Source organism: Rhinoraja longicauda, chromosome 21 (genome assembly GCF_053455715.1).
Source record: "Rhinoraja longicauda isolate Sanriku21f chromosome 21, sRhiLon1.1, whole genome shotgun sequence".
In the NCBI taxonomy this organism is placed as follows: Eukaryota; Metazoa; Chordata; class Chondrichthyes; order Rajiformes; family Arhynchobatidae; genus Rhinoraja; species Rhinoraja longicauda.
In genome coordinates, this window is record NC_135973.1 from 5,218,487 (window position 1) to 5,233,875 (window position 15,389).

At 45.9% G+C, this 15,389-nt stretch overlaps 1 protein-coding gene across 1 annotated transcript in view; it reads right to left on the bottom strand.

Annotated features, from left to right (window-relative positions):
- Positions 1-15,389, bottom strand: part of fscn1a (fascin actin-bundling protein 1a) — a 41,443-nt gene that overhangs the window by 8,817 nt on the left and 17,237 nt on the right. The window contains exon 2 of the mRNA XM_078417640.1: positions 1,058-1,214. Within this exon, the coding sequence (XP_078273766.1) occupies positions 1,058-1,214 (157 nt within the window). The remainder of the gene's footprint in view (positions 1-1,057; positions 1,215-15,389) is intronic.

Genomic DNA, 15,389 nt, shown 5'->3' on the forward strand with positions numbered 1-15,389 from the left:
ACCTCTTCTCCCAGTTTGAAAAACCTAGGGTTTTAGGCAGAGACTGTGTTAGAAGAGTCACAGACGGAGTGGATGAAGGGATGGTCCTGCCATGTTGTGGAAGGCCAGCTCTGTCCTGGGTTGCCCCCTCGACTCAGTGCAGGCGGTGGGAGAGAGGAGGATGATGGCAAAACTAACATCGCTGCTGGACAACGACTCCCACCCCATTCAGGACACTGTCACTGCACTGAGTAGCTCCTTCAGTGACAGACTCCTTCACCCCAAGTGCGTGAAGGAGAGATATAGGAGGTCCTTCCTTCCCGCTGCTGTGAGACTGCACAACCAGCACTGCTCCCAGCAGACGAGTCAACAATAACATTAAAGGAAAAACACAGTAAATGATGACAATTACCCTTGTCTTTATTTTTATTTATAATGAATGTCTCTTGCTGTCCACTTTGCTGCTGTAACAATGCAAATTTCCCCGGTGTGGGACAAATAAAGGAATATATCATTATTATCATTAGACTCGTCTTACCCTGGCTCAGCTTGTGTGTTTAGTTGAGTTTCACCAGCCTTAGTGTGTCTTGTTTAGTTTAGTTTAGTTTAGAGATGCAGTGCGGCAACAGGCCCTTCGGCCCACCGAGTCCGCACCAACCAGCGATCCCCGAGCATTAACACTATCCTACACACAAGGGACAATTTACATTTATACCAAGCCAATTAACCTACAAACCTGTACGTCTTTGGAGTGTGGGAGGTAACAGAGGATCTCGGAGGAAACCCACGCAGGTCACGGGGAGAACGTCATAAACTCCGTACGGACAGCGCCCGTGGTCAGGATCGAACTCGAAACTCCAGCGCTGCAAGGCAGCAACTCTACCGCTGAGGTTTCAAAGTAACGGATAACATTTACGACATCTACTGTATAACTCTGGGCAAAGGTTTCTGGTGGCATTATCTCAAAGGAACATTGACAAAGCTTATTGCAATCAGAACCTAGAACTGTACAGCACAAGGATGGGGTCATCAGCCCAGAAAACGTGAGCCAAGCATGATGCCAAAGTAGTAGCCTTACTTGATAGAAGCAGTGGACTGCACTCCTCCATTGGAAGTCAGCGTCCAATATTTCCCATTGCAGGTCCGGAAAGCACATTTCTTGGTTTCTTTGTTGATTTCTAGCTGAAAGGTTTCCTGGTCACTTTCTTCATCCTGGTTAGCAGACAGGTCCATACCTTTCAAGAACAAGTCACACAGTTAGGAAGCAAACCGGAATGGACAGCAATTTCCACCAAGGGCAATCCGACCAATTTGTGTTTTAGTCACTTCAGACAAGTAGATCCCAGACAGACACATTCATCTCTTCTCACGAGGTAGCTAAACTAAAGCTTAACTAAAAGCCATGGGGAAAATGCGCAAGAATCAAATCATATTGGAAGTTTTACTTGTACAGCATCCCATCTGATTTGTTGCATTAGGAAGAAAGAACTGCAGGTGCTGGTTTATACCAAAGAGAGACACAAAAGTGCTGGAGTAACTCAGCGGGTCAGGCAGCATCTCTGGAGAAAAAGGATGGGTGACGTGTCGGGTCGGAACCCTTCATCAGTCTGGGGGAGGGTCCCGACCTGAAAGGTCACCTTGCCTTTTCCTCCAGAGATGTTCTCCTGAACGACCGAGTTACTCCAGCACTTTGTATCAATCTTTGTTCCACTGGGACTGTTTCAAATGTTTCCATCTATTTACCACTCTTTTGTCGTGGTATATCCAATCCAGGGGTTTAATGGACCAATTGCAAAGAGACAACTATTTAAAAGCTTGATATTTCTTCATACACAACATGGAGATGCAGATGTTAGTTTAGGAAAAAAACCACAAAGTGCTGGAGTAACTCAGCAGGTCCTTGGTTCAGTACCGAAAAGTAGTGCCCCGATTTTTAAAAATCTCAACCATGACCTGCTGAAAGGGAAGACTAGTTGGAAGCTTATTTCATTGGCTATTTTTGCACCTTAACAAGACAATAGACAATAGGTGCAGGAGGAGGCCAGTTGGCCCTTCGAGCCAGCACCGCCATTCAATGGAATGGCATTGAGACATTTTAGGATCTTACACACAATTGACAGCAAGTCTGTGTTGGAAGGAACTGCAGGTGCTGATTTACACCAAAGATGGACACAAAATGCTGGAGTAACTCAGTGGGTCAGGCAGCATAAAGACAATGACAGGGCAGGTTCTGAAGAAGGGTCTCAATCTGAAACGCCACCCATTCCTTCTCTGCAGTGATAATTGCCTGTCCCGCTGAGTTACTCCGGCATTTTGTGTCTATCCGATAGCAAGTTAACACCCGATATGAGATTCTTCGAACCACATCCGTCCAAAAAGACAGCAATTAAACATGACACGAACATCAAATCATGTAGTGTTGCCCTGGAAACAGGAAAATGGGAGATTGCAAGATGGCAATAAATTACAATTTTAAAAGGAGGATATTTATTGTAATCTTTGGCCCTTTGAAAACACCACCTGCATAGAGTGCGGTTTATATCCCTGCACTTATACTCCACACCTGGCATGCAATTATAAGTTAATTAACTCAAAAAGGATCAGGATCAACTCTCTGAAGAAGGAAGCTGGTGATGCAGAATTCAAATATAGCTTGGGTAAGAAGGAACCTCTGATACTGGTTTACACCAAAGATAGACACAAAATGTTGGAGTAACCCAGCGAGACAGGCGGCATCTCTGGAAAGAAGGAATGGGTGACGTTTCGGGTCGAGACCCTTCTTCAGATTCCACCGAAAGATGGACACAGAATGGTCTCGGGTCAAATACAGTATGTTCTGGTTTCACATTATGATTCCATCTAAAGAGGCAGCTGGACAGACTAGTTAGCCTCCAATCCACTGGCCAGATTATCTTTCCAGTATTTAACGTAACCATGCTCTGAAACAATTTTTAAGGACATTTTAGATTTTAGAGATACAGCGCGGAAACAGGCCCTTCGGCCCACCGAGTCCGCGCCGCCCAGCGATCCCCGCACACTAACATTATCCTACACACACTAGGGACAATTTTTACATTTACCCAGTCAATTAACCTAAATACCTGTACGTCTTTGGACGTTGAAACGTTGAAAGAACGTTTAACCATACTGCATCTTAGAATTAGTTTCAAAGTTCAGTTGAGCAAGAGGGCTAGTCTGCTTCCAGGGGTTTGTACGTTCTCCCCGTGACCTGCGTGGCCTTTCTCCGAGATCTTCGGTTTCCTCCCACACTCCAAAGATGTACAGGTTTGTAGGTCAATTGGCTTGGTACAAGGGTATATTGTCCCTAGTGTGTGTGTGGGATAGTGTTAATGTGCGGGGATCGCTGGTCGGCGTGGACTCGGTGGGCCTGTTTCCGAGCCTTATCTCTAAACTAAAACTATGGAAATGTCCGTGTGGCTTTAGAAAGTCAAGGGTTTAGATGGACTCCTCCCAACTATTTCCTGTCCAAACACTCGCCCAAATAACCTGGGGGAAATTAAAACAGCAAGACTAATTCTTTTGAGGAATGGCAGGAAAAGGAATCAAAGGGATTCTGATCAGCTCGCAAGGAAGCAGCTGCATAATAACTTGTAGTCAAATGTGTTTGGGAATGGAAAAATACAGGGCTTGGAGTCGCAGTGCACCAGGTTAGATGTCTGTTTCATGGGCTTGTAACAGTAGATGACAGGAGCATCAAAACCCGTGTCCACGATTCCCACCGAGGGTGATGGAAGAAAGGGGACTGAAAGAGGGTGGGCAAGTATTGGGGCAGCACGGTGGCACAACGGAAGAGTTCCTGCCTCACAGCGCCAGAGAACCGTGTTCGACCCCGACTACGGATGCCGTCTGTACGGAGTTTGTACGTTCTTCCGGTGGGTTTTCTCCGAGATTTTCGGTTTCCTCCCACACTCCAAAGACGTACAGGTTTGTAGGTTGATTGGCTTGGTATACATGTAAATTGGCGCTAATGTGTGTAGGACAGTGTTAATGTGCGGGGATCTCTGGTCGATGCGGACTCGACCTGCTAGGGCCTGTTTCAGGTCATAAGTGATAGGAGCAGAATTAGGCCATTCTGCCCATCGTCTATTCCGCCATTCAATCATGGCTGATCTATCTCTCCCTCCTAACCCCATTCTACTGCCTTCTCCCCATAACCTTTGATGCCCTTTAAAGAAAAATTAGATGGACTCGAGGGCCTGAGCTGTCGGGAGAGGTTGTGCAGGCAAGGACTTTATTCCTTGTAGAGCAGGAGGAGGAGATGTATAAAGGTGCACTTGGTGGAGTATAAAATCATGAGGAATTAAGAGGGTGAATGCGCAGAGTCTATTACCCAAGGTAAAGGAATCAAGAGTCAGAGGACATAGGTTTAAGGTAAGGGGGGCAATATTTAATAGGAAGCTGAGGGCAACCTTTTCCGCTCAGAGTGTACTGGGTATGTGGAACAAGCTGCCAGAGGAGGTAGTCGAGGCAGGTTTAATATAAAACATTTAAAAGACACTTGGACAGGAACATGGATAGGAAAGGCCCAGTGGGAGAGGGGCAACTTGGACTAGCTTCGATGGGGCATCTTGGTTGGTGTAGAAGACTTGAGCCCAAGGTCCAGTTTCTGTTCTGTATGACTGCAACCGTAGGACTTCCTTTATTGAGGTTCCAGCCTGGTACTTTGGAAACAATCTCTTCTAGGAATTGTCCAAAAAATGGTTGATCCAAGGACAACATAGACCAATTTCTCCATCACTGCTGCATGGGGAGTGACATAGTTTGATGCCCAAAGAAACCACAACCTTCCCAGGTCAGCATTTTGGTTATTCATTTCTAGAATGTTCCCCATGTTGGGGGAGTCCAGAACCAGGGGTCACAAGTTTAAGAATAAGGGGCTGACTATTTTGGACCGAGATGAGGAAAAACATTTTCACCCACAGTTGTGAATCTGTGGAATTCTCTACCACAGATGGCAGTGGAGGCCAATTCATTGGATGTTTTCAAAAGAGTTAGATTTAGCTCTTTGGGCTAATGGTATCGAGGGATATGGGGAAAAAGCAGGAACGGGATACTGATTTTAGATGATTGATCAGCCATGATCATATTGAATGGTGGTGCTGGCTCGAAGGGCCGATTGGTCTACTCCTGCACCCATTTTTAAAATTTTTCAATGTTTTAGATTAACACAAGCTGAAAGGGTGGACATTTTTCAGTGTAGTATCCACAGTGCAGTACCAAAATATGGCAGACTACATCCAATATATTGTCAATGCCCCAACAACCTGCTCCAGTATTAATAATAAGAATCAGAACTGAAATGAAAATAGAAGTCATTAACTTCTATTCATATTTTTGCTTCTTTTCCCAATAAACCTGGTCACCCAGAGGTTGCTAACCATGGGTCAAGATTCCTTCAGCTTAAATGAGTTCAAGGAGAAACCCCAGCCAAAGCGCCGGTGAAAAAAAGGGACATTTGCCAAGAACACAAAAGGGTTTGCAAGCTGAGATGGGAGGAAGCAATTCAGGGCCTATCTTACAAGTGTCAGCCCCACCAGGCGATGCACAAAACACTTCACCGCACAGTAATCCAACAAAGCATTGGCCCTCAAGGCATAACAACGCACAACGGCACCACATGTTCGTGGAAAGATGACAAAGAGGAGCGCTCTGGGCTTTGCTCAGCGTAGCTTAAAAATAAAATGCACATGGGAGGCATGATACTCGCAGGTGGGGAGAGGGGTTTTAATAGGAGACCTGGCATAGTACTAAGAGATCTTGTGGGAAGACACAAAATCGAAGGGCGACACAAAATGTGGAGTAACTCAGCAGGTCAGGCAGCATCTCAGGAGAGAAGGAATGGGTGACGTTTCGGGTCGAGACCCTTCTTCAGACTGATGTCAGGGAAGGGGGTGGGGCCCACTCATTGAAACGTACAGAATAATGAAAGACATAGACGTACTCCAAAGACGTACAGGTATGTAGGTTAATTGGCTGGGTAAATGTAAAGGTTATCCCTGGTGGGTGTAGGATAGTGTTGGTGTGCGGGGATCACTGGGCGGCACGGACATGGAGGGCCGAAAAGGCCTGTTTCCGGCTGTATATATATGATATGATATGATAGATAGAGTGGATGTGGAGAGGATGTTTCCACTGGTGGGGGAGTCCAGGACCAGAGGTCATAGCCTCAGAATTAAAGGGCGCTCTTTTAGAAAGGAGGTGAGGAGGAACTTCTTTAGTCAGAGGGTAGTTAATGTGTGGAACTCATTGCCACAGAGGGCTGTGGAGGCCAAGTCAGTGGATATTTTCAAGGCAGAGACAGACAGATGCTTGATTGGAAATGGTGTCAAGGGTTATGGGGAGAAAGCAGGAAAATGGGATTAGGAGGCAGGGATCAGCCATGATTGAATGGCGGAGTGGACTAATTCTACTCCTACTCCTATACCACAGCCACATCTGCCACTGTTGCTCTACTCCTATAACTCATGAACTTGTGAAAAGCACAGTTTCAAGACTGATCATCACTGCACATTGGCAATGCTCCTTCCCTTTCAGCGAGTGTTTACCACAGATAGACAAGGCAGCTTTCATGAACAAAACCACAATTACACCTACGTGAAAATCAAGTAAAGGGCTCACAGGTCCGAGAAAGTCGTTTGTCAGGGCTTTAAAAGTCATAATATGCATGTGGTTTACAGGAGTCAGCAACAGGAATGGAATCCAACAAGAGAGTTAGCAATAACAACACGCTGGTCCCTGTCACCAAACCAAATAGTTTAGAACAAGGAGGCATATCTGACACATACTAATTCACCTCAATCCAAAAAAAACAGCTCCCCATCAGTTTAAAACAATTTTGAATATGGTCATTAAACTGTGACCAGAGTTAAGACTAGCTACATGGACTGATAATTCCAAGTACGGGCTGGGGGCTGACGCAAGACTAAACACTATCTTGAATGTCACAGCATCTCCATAGAGATGGACGAGGGGGGGTGTCAAATGGCCCAGGACTAAGGAGGGCCATTTGATCCCCCCCACCTCGTTCAACATTTATGGGGATAGTCCAACTGGGCTTTTTTGCACCCACAGGGCAAAGAAAACACGATTAGAAAGAACCAAGACAGACACAAAATGCTGGAGTATCTCAGCAGGACAGGCAACATCTCTGGAAAGAAGGAATGAATGGGTGACGTTTCGGGTCAAGACCCTTCTTCAGACTCTTAGTTAGACAGTGGTTAAAACTAATACGAGCTGGGCAAAATAAGGACCGTGGTGATACTCATTGCACACAGGGGGATGGAAGACATATTGAATGACCGCTAGGCTGTAAGCCTTGCATTCAGAGGATAGACACAAAACGCTGGAGTAACTCAGCGGGTCAGGCAGCATCCCTGGAGAGAAGGAATGGGTGATGCTTCAGTAGCTGGTAGCATCTCAAACATCCACTTGTACATGGTCACGGCCAGAGTTAGATTTCCAAAGGCAATTTACCTGTCAAGAACTTAACGGCACGCACGATGTGACAAATTCCCACAAACAAGTGATTACTCATCCAGGCATTAAAAAGTAGGAAAGAATCAAAGGAAGATTGTAGCAACTTGGAATCCATTCCACTAGAATGGAAAACTGCACACATTGCTATGTTATTGAAGATGTGCGAAAGATGAGCACAAGGGAATTATGGTCTGAAGAAGGGTCTCGACCCGAAATGTCGCCCATTCATTCTCTCCACTGATGCTGCCTGTCACGTTGAGTTACTCCAGCATTTTGTGTCTCCCTTGGAATTATGGACAAGTTGGCCCAGACTGACTGACATATTCAGCTGTATAGAGCCAGTGTGGATTTGTAATGGTTAGATCATGCTTGAGTAGGGTTACCAACTGTCCCGTATTAGCCAGGACATCCTGTATTTTGGGCTGAATTGTTTTGTCCCGTACGGGACCGCCTTTGTCCCGTATTAGGCCGGTGGGCCGCAGTAGGCCGGGATAGTGCAGGCTAACAGAGTGTGTTCGGGGAGCAGGGCCGAGTGTGTTCGCCAAACGGAGGTTGCGTAGCAACCCGCCTCCCGGCCCGGGCGGCCGCCGTTAGTGGAGCGGGAGCACGTGGCCGCTGGTTTGGTGAGGTCACGTGGGGCGGTGACATCATCTTGTCCCGTATTTGGGAGTGAGATAGTCGGCAACACTCTGCTGGAGATGATGATTGAGGTGATGGCTGAAGAGAGGCATCATCTTTGGACATTATTGAAACAAGGTGTCCAGAGGCCTTGTCATGGAAATATCTCTGCTGGTCTCACAACCATTCATCGTCTTGGTGATGGTGTCAAGTCATGTATCTAAGTCCATCGATAACACCTAGAGTAAATAGCAGGGTAGGATGTGTAAGTGGAAATATTGAACCACGAAAAGGCAGGCACAAAATGCCGGAGTAACTCAGCAGATCAGGCAGCATCTATAGATATCCATTTGCCAGGCTGCCTGACCCACTGAGTTACTCCAGCATTTTGTGTCTCTCCTTGGTAAATCAGCATCTGCCGTTCCTTGTTTCTACATTAAACCATCAAATGTTAATCACCAAAAGTGAATAGGCAAGGCTGGGATAAGTAGATTTCAACATGGCAAAGTTTGAGTGTGACTTTTAAGTATAAAGTACTTGCAAGTTGCGTAGAGCTAGAGTTAGCAGAGACTCAGAAAGACAACACATGGCGAATGGGAGTTTAGTTGAGATACAGCGTGGAAACAGGCCCTTCGGCCCACCGGGTCCACGCCGCCCAGCGATCCCCGCACACCAACACTATCCTACACCCACTAGGGACAATTTCTTTTTTTTACATTTGCCCAGCCAATTAACCTACATACCTGTACGTCTTTGGAGTGACCATACCATAGATTAAAATATCACTAACGTGCAATAAACCAGAAGGACAAATGGTTTGCCATTAGACTGAGAATGAACTGCATGTGTTCATCTTTCTCCTTGACATTTTGTTAATTAGAATTCAATTGCCCTCCAATTTGACCTGGCAGATTTCTACCACCCATCTGGTGAGACTGCAGATTACTGAGATGAGAGCCCAAAGTCCCACGGTATACAGTGAGGACAGGTTACATCTGCTAGAATTCAGAATATATCCAAACATGTCTGAAATTTAGCGTGGATTGAGAGAAAATATTACGGCTGCTTGAGAAGAACGAAGTCTACAATTGGAGCCAGGATTTTCAATGAACAATTCTGAAGAAAACAAAAAAAAACACAAATTCTGATTAAAGAAAAGGTGAAAGATAGTTGCATGAAATTCACTGTTAGTTTGATCTACATCAATGCATGCAATATACGAGATAAGATGGATGAGCTCGTAGCGTTGATAGAAATTGGCAGGTATGATGTTGTGGGCACCATAGAATCATGGCTGAGAGACCATCTCAGTGGGCTCCTACACAGGGAAGCTGGCAGCTACGCATCCAAGGATACACATCCTGAATGTGGAGGAAACAACTGCAGATGCTGGTTTAAATCAAAGGTAGACACAAAATGCTGGGGTAACTCAGTGGGACCGGCAGCATCTCTGGAGAGAAGGAACAGGTGACGTTTCGGTTCGACACCCTTCTTCAGACTACAGGGAGATGGGGTGGGATGGCTCTGTTGGCAAAGAATGAAATCTGAATGGTTTAATCCTGCTCCCATGTCAAGATCTTATAATTTCTGTATAAGAAAATAACTGCAGATGCTGGTACAAATCGAAGGTATTTATTCACAAAAATGCTGGAGTAACTCAGCAGGTCAGGCAGCATCTCAGGAGAGAAGGAATGGGCGACGTTTCGGGTCGAGACCCTTCTTCAGACTGATGTCAGGGGGGCGGGACATAGGAAGGACATAGGTGGAGACAGGATGATAGAAGGAGATCTGGGAAGGGGGAAGACAATCGAGAGCTCAAGTTTGGTTTAGAGATACAGCGCGGAAACAGGCCCTTTGGCCCACCGTGTCCGCACCGACCAGCGATTCCCGCACTTTAACACTATCCTACACCCACTAGGGACAATTTACACATGCACCAAGTCAATTAACCTACAATCCTGTACGTCCTTGGAGAGTGGGAGGAAACCGAAGATCTCGGAGAAAACCCACGCGGTCACGGTGAGATCGTACAAACTCCGTACAGACAGCACCCGTAGTCGGGATGGAACCCGGGTCTCCGGCGTTGCAATAGACAATAGGTGCAGGAGTAGGCCATTCGGCCCTTCGAGCCAGCACCGCCATTCAATGTGATCATGGCTGATCATTCTCAATGAGTACCCCGTTCCTGCTTTCTCCCCATACCCCCTGACTCCGCTATCCTTAAGAGCTCTATCTAGCTCTCTCTTGAATGTATTCAGAGAATTGGCCTCCACTGCCCTCTGAGGCAGAGAATTCCACAGATTCACATCTCTCTGACTGAAAAAGTTTTTCCTCATCTGTTCTAAATGGCCTACCCCTTATTCTTAAACTGTGGCCCCTGGTTCTGGACTCCCCCAACATTGGGAACATGTTTCCTGCCTCTAATGTGTCCAACCTCAAGGCAGCAACTCTACCGCTGCACCACAGTGGCTGCTCAAGTTGCCTATTCCACTCTCACCAAATCTTCCATCACACGCAGACTGTAGCCACCAGACTTGACATGGAAGCAAATGGTTCCAAGAAACGTGAACAGAACAGTGCGTCAGAAAACCCACTGCTCATTGAGATTAAATGGAACACGCAAGTAAATTTTAAAAATATGATCACCACACTTTCAACAGTGCAAAGCGTTTTAAGATGAAATAAATTTCTAGTCTTGAGTACCTAATATACATCAGCAAACAGCAGTCTGTTTTACATCGCTGCTTTAACACTCGTGTTGAAGAGCAGAGCAGCTGCAGAAAGCAAGTTTAATCGAGGACAAAGACTCGTTTAAACACAGGAGGTCCCCTGTTTACAATAGCGTTCCATTCCCGAAGAACTACCCCTGAGATTTCTCTGCAGAAATGTCCACATTCTAGAGCCGCCCTTCACCGTAAATCACTCTGCATTTATTTGCTACAACTCTTCCATTTCACCGAATAATCATCCTACTCTACCCATAATTAAACTAATTGAATATATATATATAAACATACGGTCAATAATGAATGCCATTAAACATTTTAGTCTACTAGCTTGCAAAATGCTTTCACAGTGTGCAGGCGAATGTGCATGGATTGGGATTTTTACAAGTCCAGCCATTCGTGACCCGAGGTGACCCTGTAATAATGAATAAACTGCACTTATTCAAACTACTTTAGGAATTACTCGCCCAGATTTAGTTTAGTTTGGTTTAGAGATACAGCGCGGAAACAGGCCATTCAGCCTGTACGTGTTTGGAGCGTGGGAGGAAACCGAAGATCTCGGAGAAAACCCACAAGGTCACGGGGAGAACGTACAAACTCCGTACAGACAGCGCCCGTAGTCGGGATCGAACCAGGGTCTCCAGCGCCGCAGTGAGACAGCAACTCTACAGCTGCGCCACCTTAGCTGTGGCATTTTATTCTGGTGTGGCAGAACTGGCGTTTCCCTTCTTGGGAGCCCCTTTTAGTCCAGTGCTTTCATGCAGTGCCCCCTTCATCCCAATGTGCAGGCATGCAGACAGTTTCGGCTCTCAATGTCGAGACATTGATTGCACAGCGATTTTCTGCGTCTGAAATTACACACTTCGCTTTGCGCTGCAGCACAAAGACCCAGGATTTTTGTCGCATGCATGCAAGCAAATATACCCTGCGGCCCAGAAGTGGTGGAGTTTAAGTCAAGTCAAGTTTATTTGTCACATACACATACAAGATGTGCAGTGAAATGAAAGTCCACCCACACTGTCCAGCAATAGAGCAATAAAAATAAGTAATTTCACACACAATCACAAACCAACACAAAACAAAAAAAAAGAAACATCCATCACAGTGAGTCTCCTCCAGTCACCTCCTCACTGTGATGGAAGGCCAGAATGTCTTTTCTCTTCCCTTGCCGTCTTCTCCCGCGGTCAGGCTGTTGAAGTTGCCACCTTCCAGGCCGCGCTGGACGGTGAAAGGTTTTCACGTATTTTACATTTTCACGTATTATATAGTTTTGGCCTATGTTATCTTGTTTTCATCATGTCCAATTTTACCCGTCAGTATGGGTGATCTATAGTGTGCTCTTAAACTCCTAATTTTGTCATTGTAAGGTACTTAATTTACAAGGAGAGCATTAATGACCAGAGACCTCCATCTCACTTTTGCACATATTTCTGATTGTGCTCATCTATTGTTTGCTTTTACCGGATTGAATGCAAAACGAAGAATCTCATTGTACCGAGCGAGGTGCATGTGACATAAAGTATTATTGAATCAAGTCTCGGACATGCATGCTTTGGGTAATGCAATTCTTTCCTAAACCTTCAGTGGCAACAGGTACTGAGCAAGTACAAGTAAAAGATGAGACATCTACAAAACTAGACCAGGAGACACAAGGCACTGCAGATGCTGGTACCCTCAGCAAAACACCCAGAGTGCAGGAGGAACTCAGCACGTCAGGCAGTATCCGTGGAGAGGTGATGTTTCAGGTCAGGACCCTTCTTCACACTGCTTTATTAGAGTTATAAATTTTCAACAGATTTGGAGACTTGGACAATCGGTTACCACAGTGAAAGACTGAATGGGGCTCCACTCCCGGGCCAGCACAGTGGTAGAGTTATATAAGAAAATAACTGCAGATGCTGGTACAAATCGATTTATTCACAAAATGCTGGAGTAACTCAGCAGGTCAGGCAGCATCTCGGGAGAAGAGTTGCTGCCTTACAGCGCCAGAGACCAGAGTCCGATCCCGACTACGGGTGCTGTCAGTATGGGCTTTGTACATTCTCTCTGTGGGTTTTTCCCAGGTGCTCAGGTTTCCCCCCACACTCCATAGGTTAGGATAGTACTAGTGTACGGGGTGATCGCTGGTCGGTGCTGACTTTGTGGGCCGAAGGGCCCATGTCCGTGCTATATCTCTAAAGTCTAAAGTCAATGGGGAAGCTGATGAGCATTCACCAGATACTCAAAGTGGAGCTCAGCAAGTTTGGTAGTTCTGCATATCTACCATCCAGACAGTTCCGAAGATTGTCCTCTAAACAATCCCTTCTGCAGGAACAAAAACAACAAGAATGTAGCTGCATGAAATGTAAGGTAATTGCAGGCAATCAGGACAGCCTCTAATCTGCCTTAGCGAACAGCCATTAGCGCACATCTTAGGGACATCTACGCTAAGTGCTCATTAGTTGATGTATCCAGAGACGAGTCCCCAGAAGCAACCCATTTATACCATTAAATATTCCTATTTCAGTTGGGAAGCATTAATCTCATTTTGAGCTGTGTGGGAGATATCTCTGATTCACCAACCAGTGCACAGCACAGTGGGACAGATGGTAGCGCTGCTGCCTCACAGCACCTCGACACCCAGTTCGATCCTGACCTCCGGCGCTGTCTGCAGTTTGCACCTTCTCCCTGTGACCTGCGTGGGTTTTCTCCGGGTGCTCCGGGTTTCCCTCCCACACTCTAAAGACAATAAACATCAGACAATAGGTGCAGGAGGCCATTTGGCCCTTCGAGCCAGCACCGCCATTCAATGTGATCATGGCTGATCATTCTCAATCAGTACCCCGTACCTGCCTTCTCCCCATACCACCTGACTCCGCTATCCTTAAGAGCTCTATCTAACTCTCTCTTGAATGCATTCGGGGAATTGGCCTCCACTGCCTTCTGAGGCAGAGAATTCCACAGATTCACAACTCTGACTGAAAAGGTTTTTCCTCATCTCAGTTCTAAATGGCCTACCCCTTATTCTTAAACTGTGGCCCCTTGTTCTGGACTCCCCCAACATTGGGAACATGTTTCCTGCCTCTAACGTGTCCAACCCCTTAATAATCTTATACGTTTCGATAAGTTCTCCTCTCATCCTTCTAAATTCCAGTAGCGAGAGTGTCGACGTTCTAAATTCCAGTGTATACAAGCCTAGTCGCTCCAATCTTTCAACATACGACAGTCCCGCCATTCTGGGAATTAACCTAGTAAACCTACGCTGCACGCCCTCAATAACAAGAATACCCTTCCTCAAATTTGGAGACCAAAACTGCACACAGTACTCCAGGTGTGGTCTCACTAGGGCCCTGTACAACTGCAGAAGGAACTCTTTGCTCCTAACGTGCAGGTCTGTGGGTTAATTGGCTGCTGTAAATTGTCCCTCGTGTGCAGGGTAGAACTAGTTAGTGTATGGGTGATCTCCGATCCGGTTGGTGCGGACTCGGTGGGCCTAAGGGGCTTGTTTCCGCACTGTCTCCAAAACTAAAACTACCACTAATGTAGCTGCTGGAACGAACAAAACACATTTAAAGAACTTCAACCCGCACTTAAAGTTGTCAAGTAGTCATGAGATGTTGCGTTACAATAGACATCTTAATTGCTTGCATAGAGTTCACTGGTATGACTCACAGCACCAACAAGAATGCCCTTGTCCCCCAGCCAGGTTATTGTTCATTTGGTGGCAATGGTTTCAAGTAATAATATACGTTAGACAAGGTGGACAAATGTGACATTGTGCATTGTGAAATTTACTACACACACCGATTCACACAGTTTATATTCCTGAAATGAACTACCGGCCCCAAAAGAAATCAAATCCTCAACGTGCTCATGCAAGCACGCACGCATGCACGCACAATAAATTATAAGGACACTAGACCATGGAAACACAAGGAGTTGCAGATGCTGAAATCTTGATTAAAACACAAAGTGTTGGAGTAACTCAGCAGATCAGGCAGCATCTCTGGAGAACATCTGAAGAAGGGCCTCGACCCGAAACGTCACCCATTCCTTCTCTCCTGAGATGCTGCCTGACCTGTTGAGTTACTCCAGCATTTTGTGAATAAATATCTCTGGAGAACATGATAGGTGATGACTGAGGAAGGATCCCGACCTGAAATCTGTACACTAAAACTCTCGTTTGTTTGTTTGTTCCTGAACTACAGCCAAAACGGTACTCGATAACGCGACAATGTTAGGCCCACCTTACTCACCGTCGTCCCTTTGGTGCTAATGGAAGAAGTTTCATTGAAATCGGTGTTATATTTTTTAAGTTATTCTCATTTTAAAGTTTAAATCTATCTCCTAGGGAGGGAGGGAGGGAGGGGGTTGAGGGAGTTGCTGCACCAATGCAGGAGAGGTTTAGTACTCGGTCTAGTATCACCTATCAATGTCCTCCAGAGATACTGCCCGGGCCACTGAGTTATTGAGACACTGTTTTCGACAGTGTCTGGATAACTGTGTCTGGAATCTATTCTATTTTTATTTTACACCGACATTTACACCGAGATTCTATTTTACACCGACATTTTCCCAGCTGCTCAAATT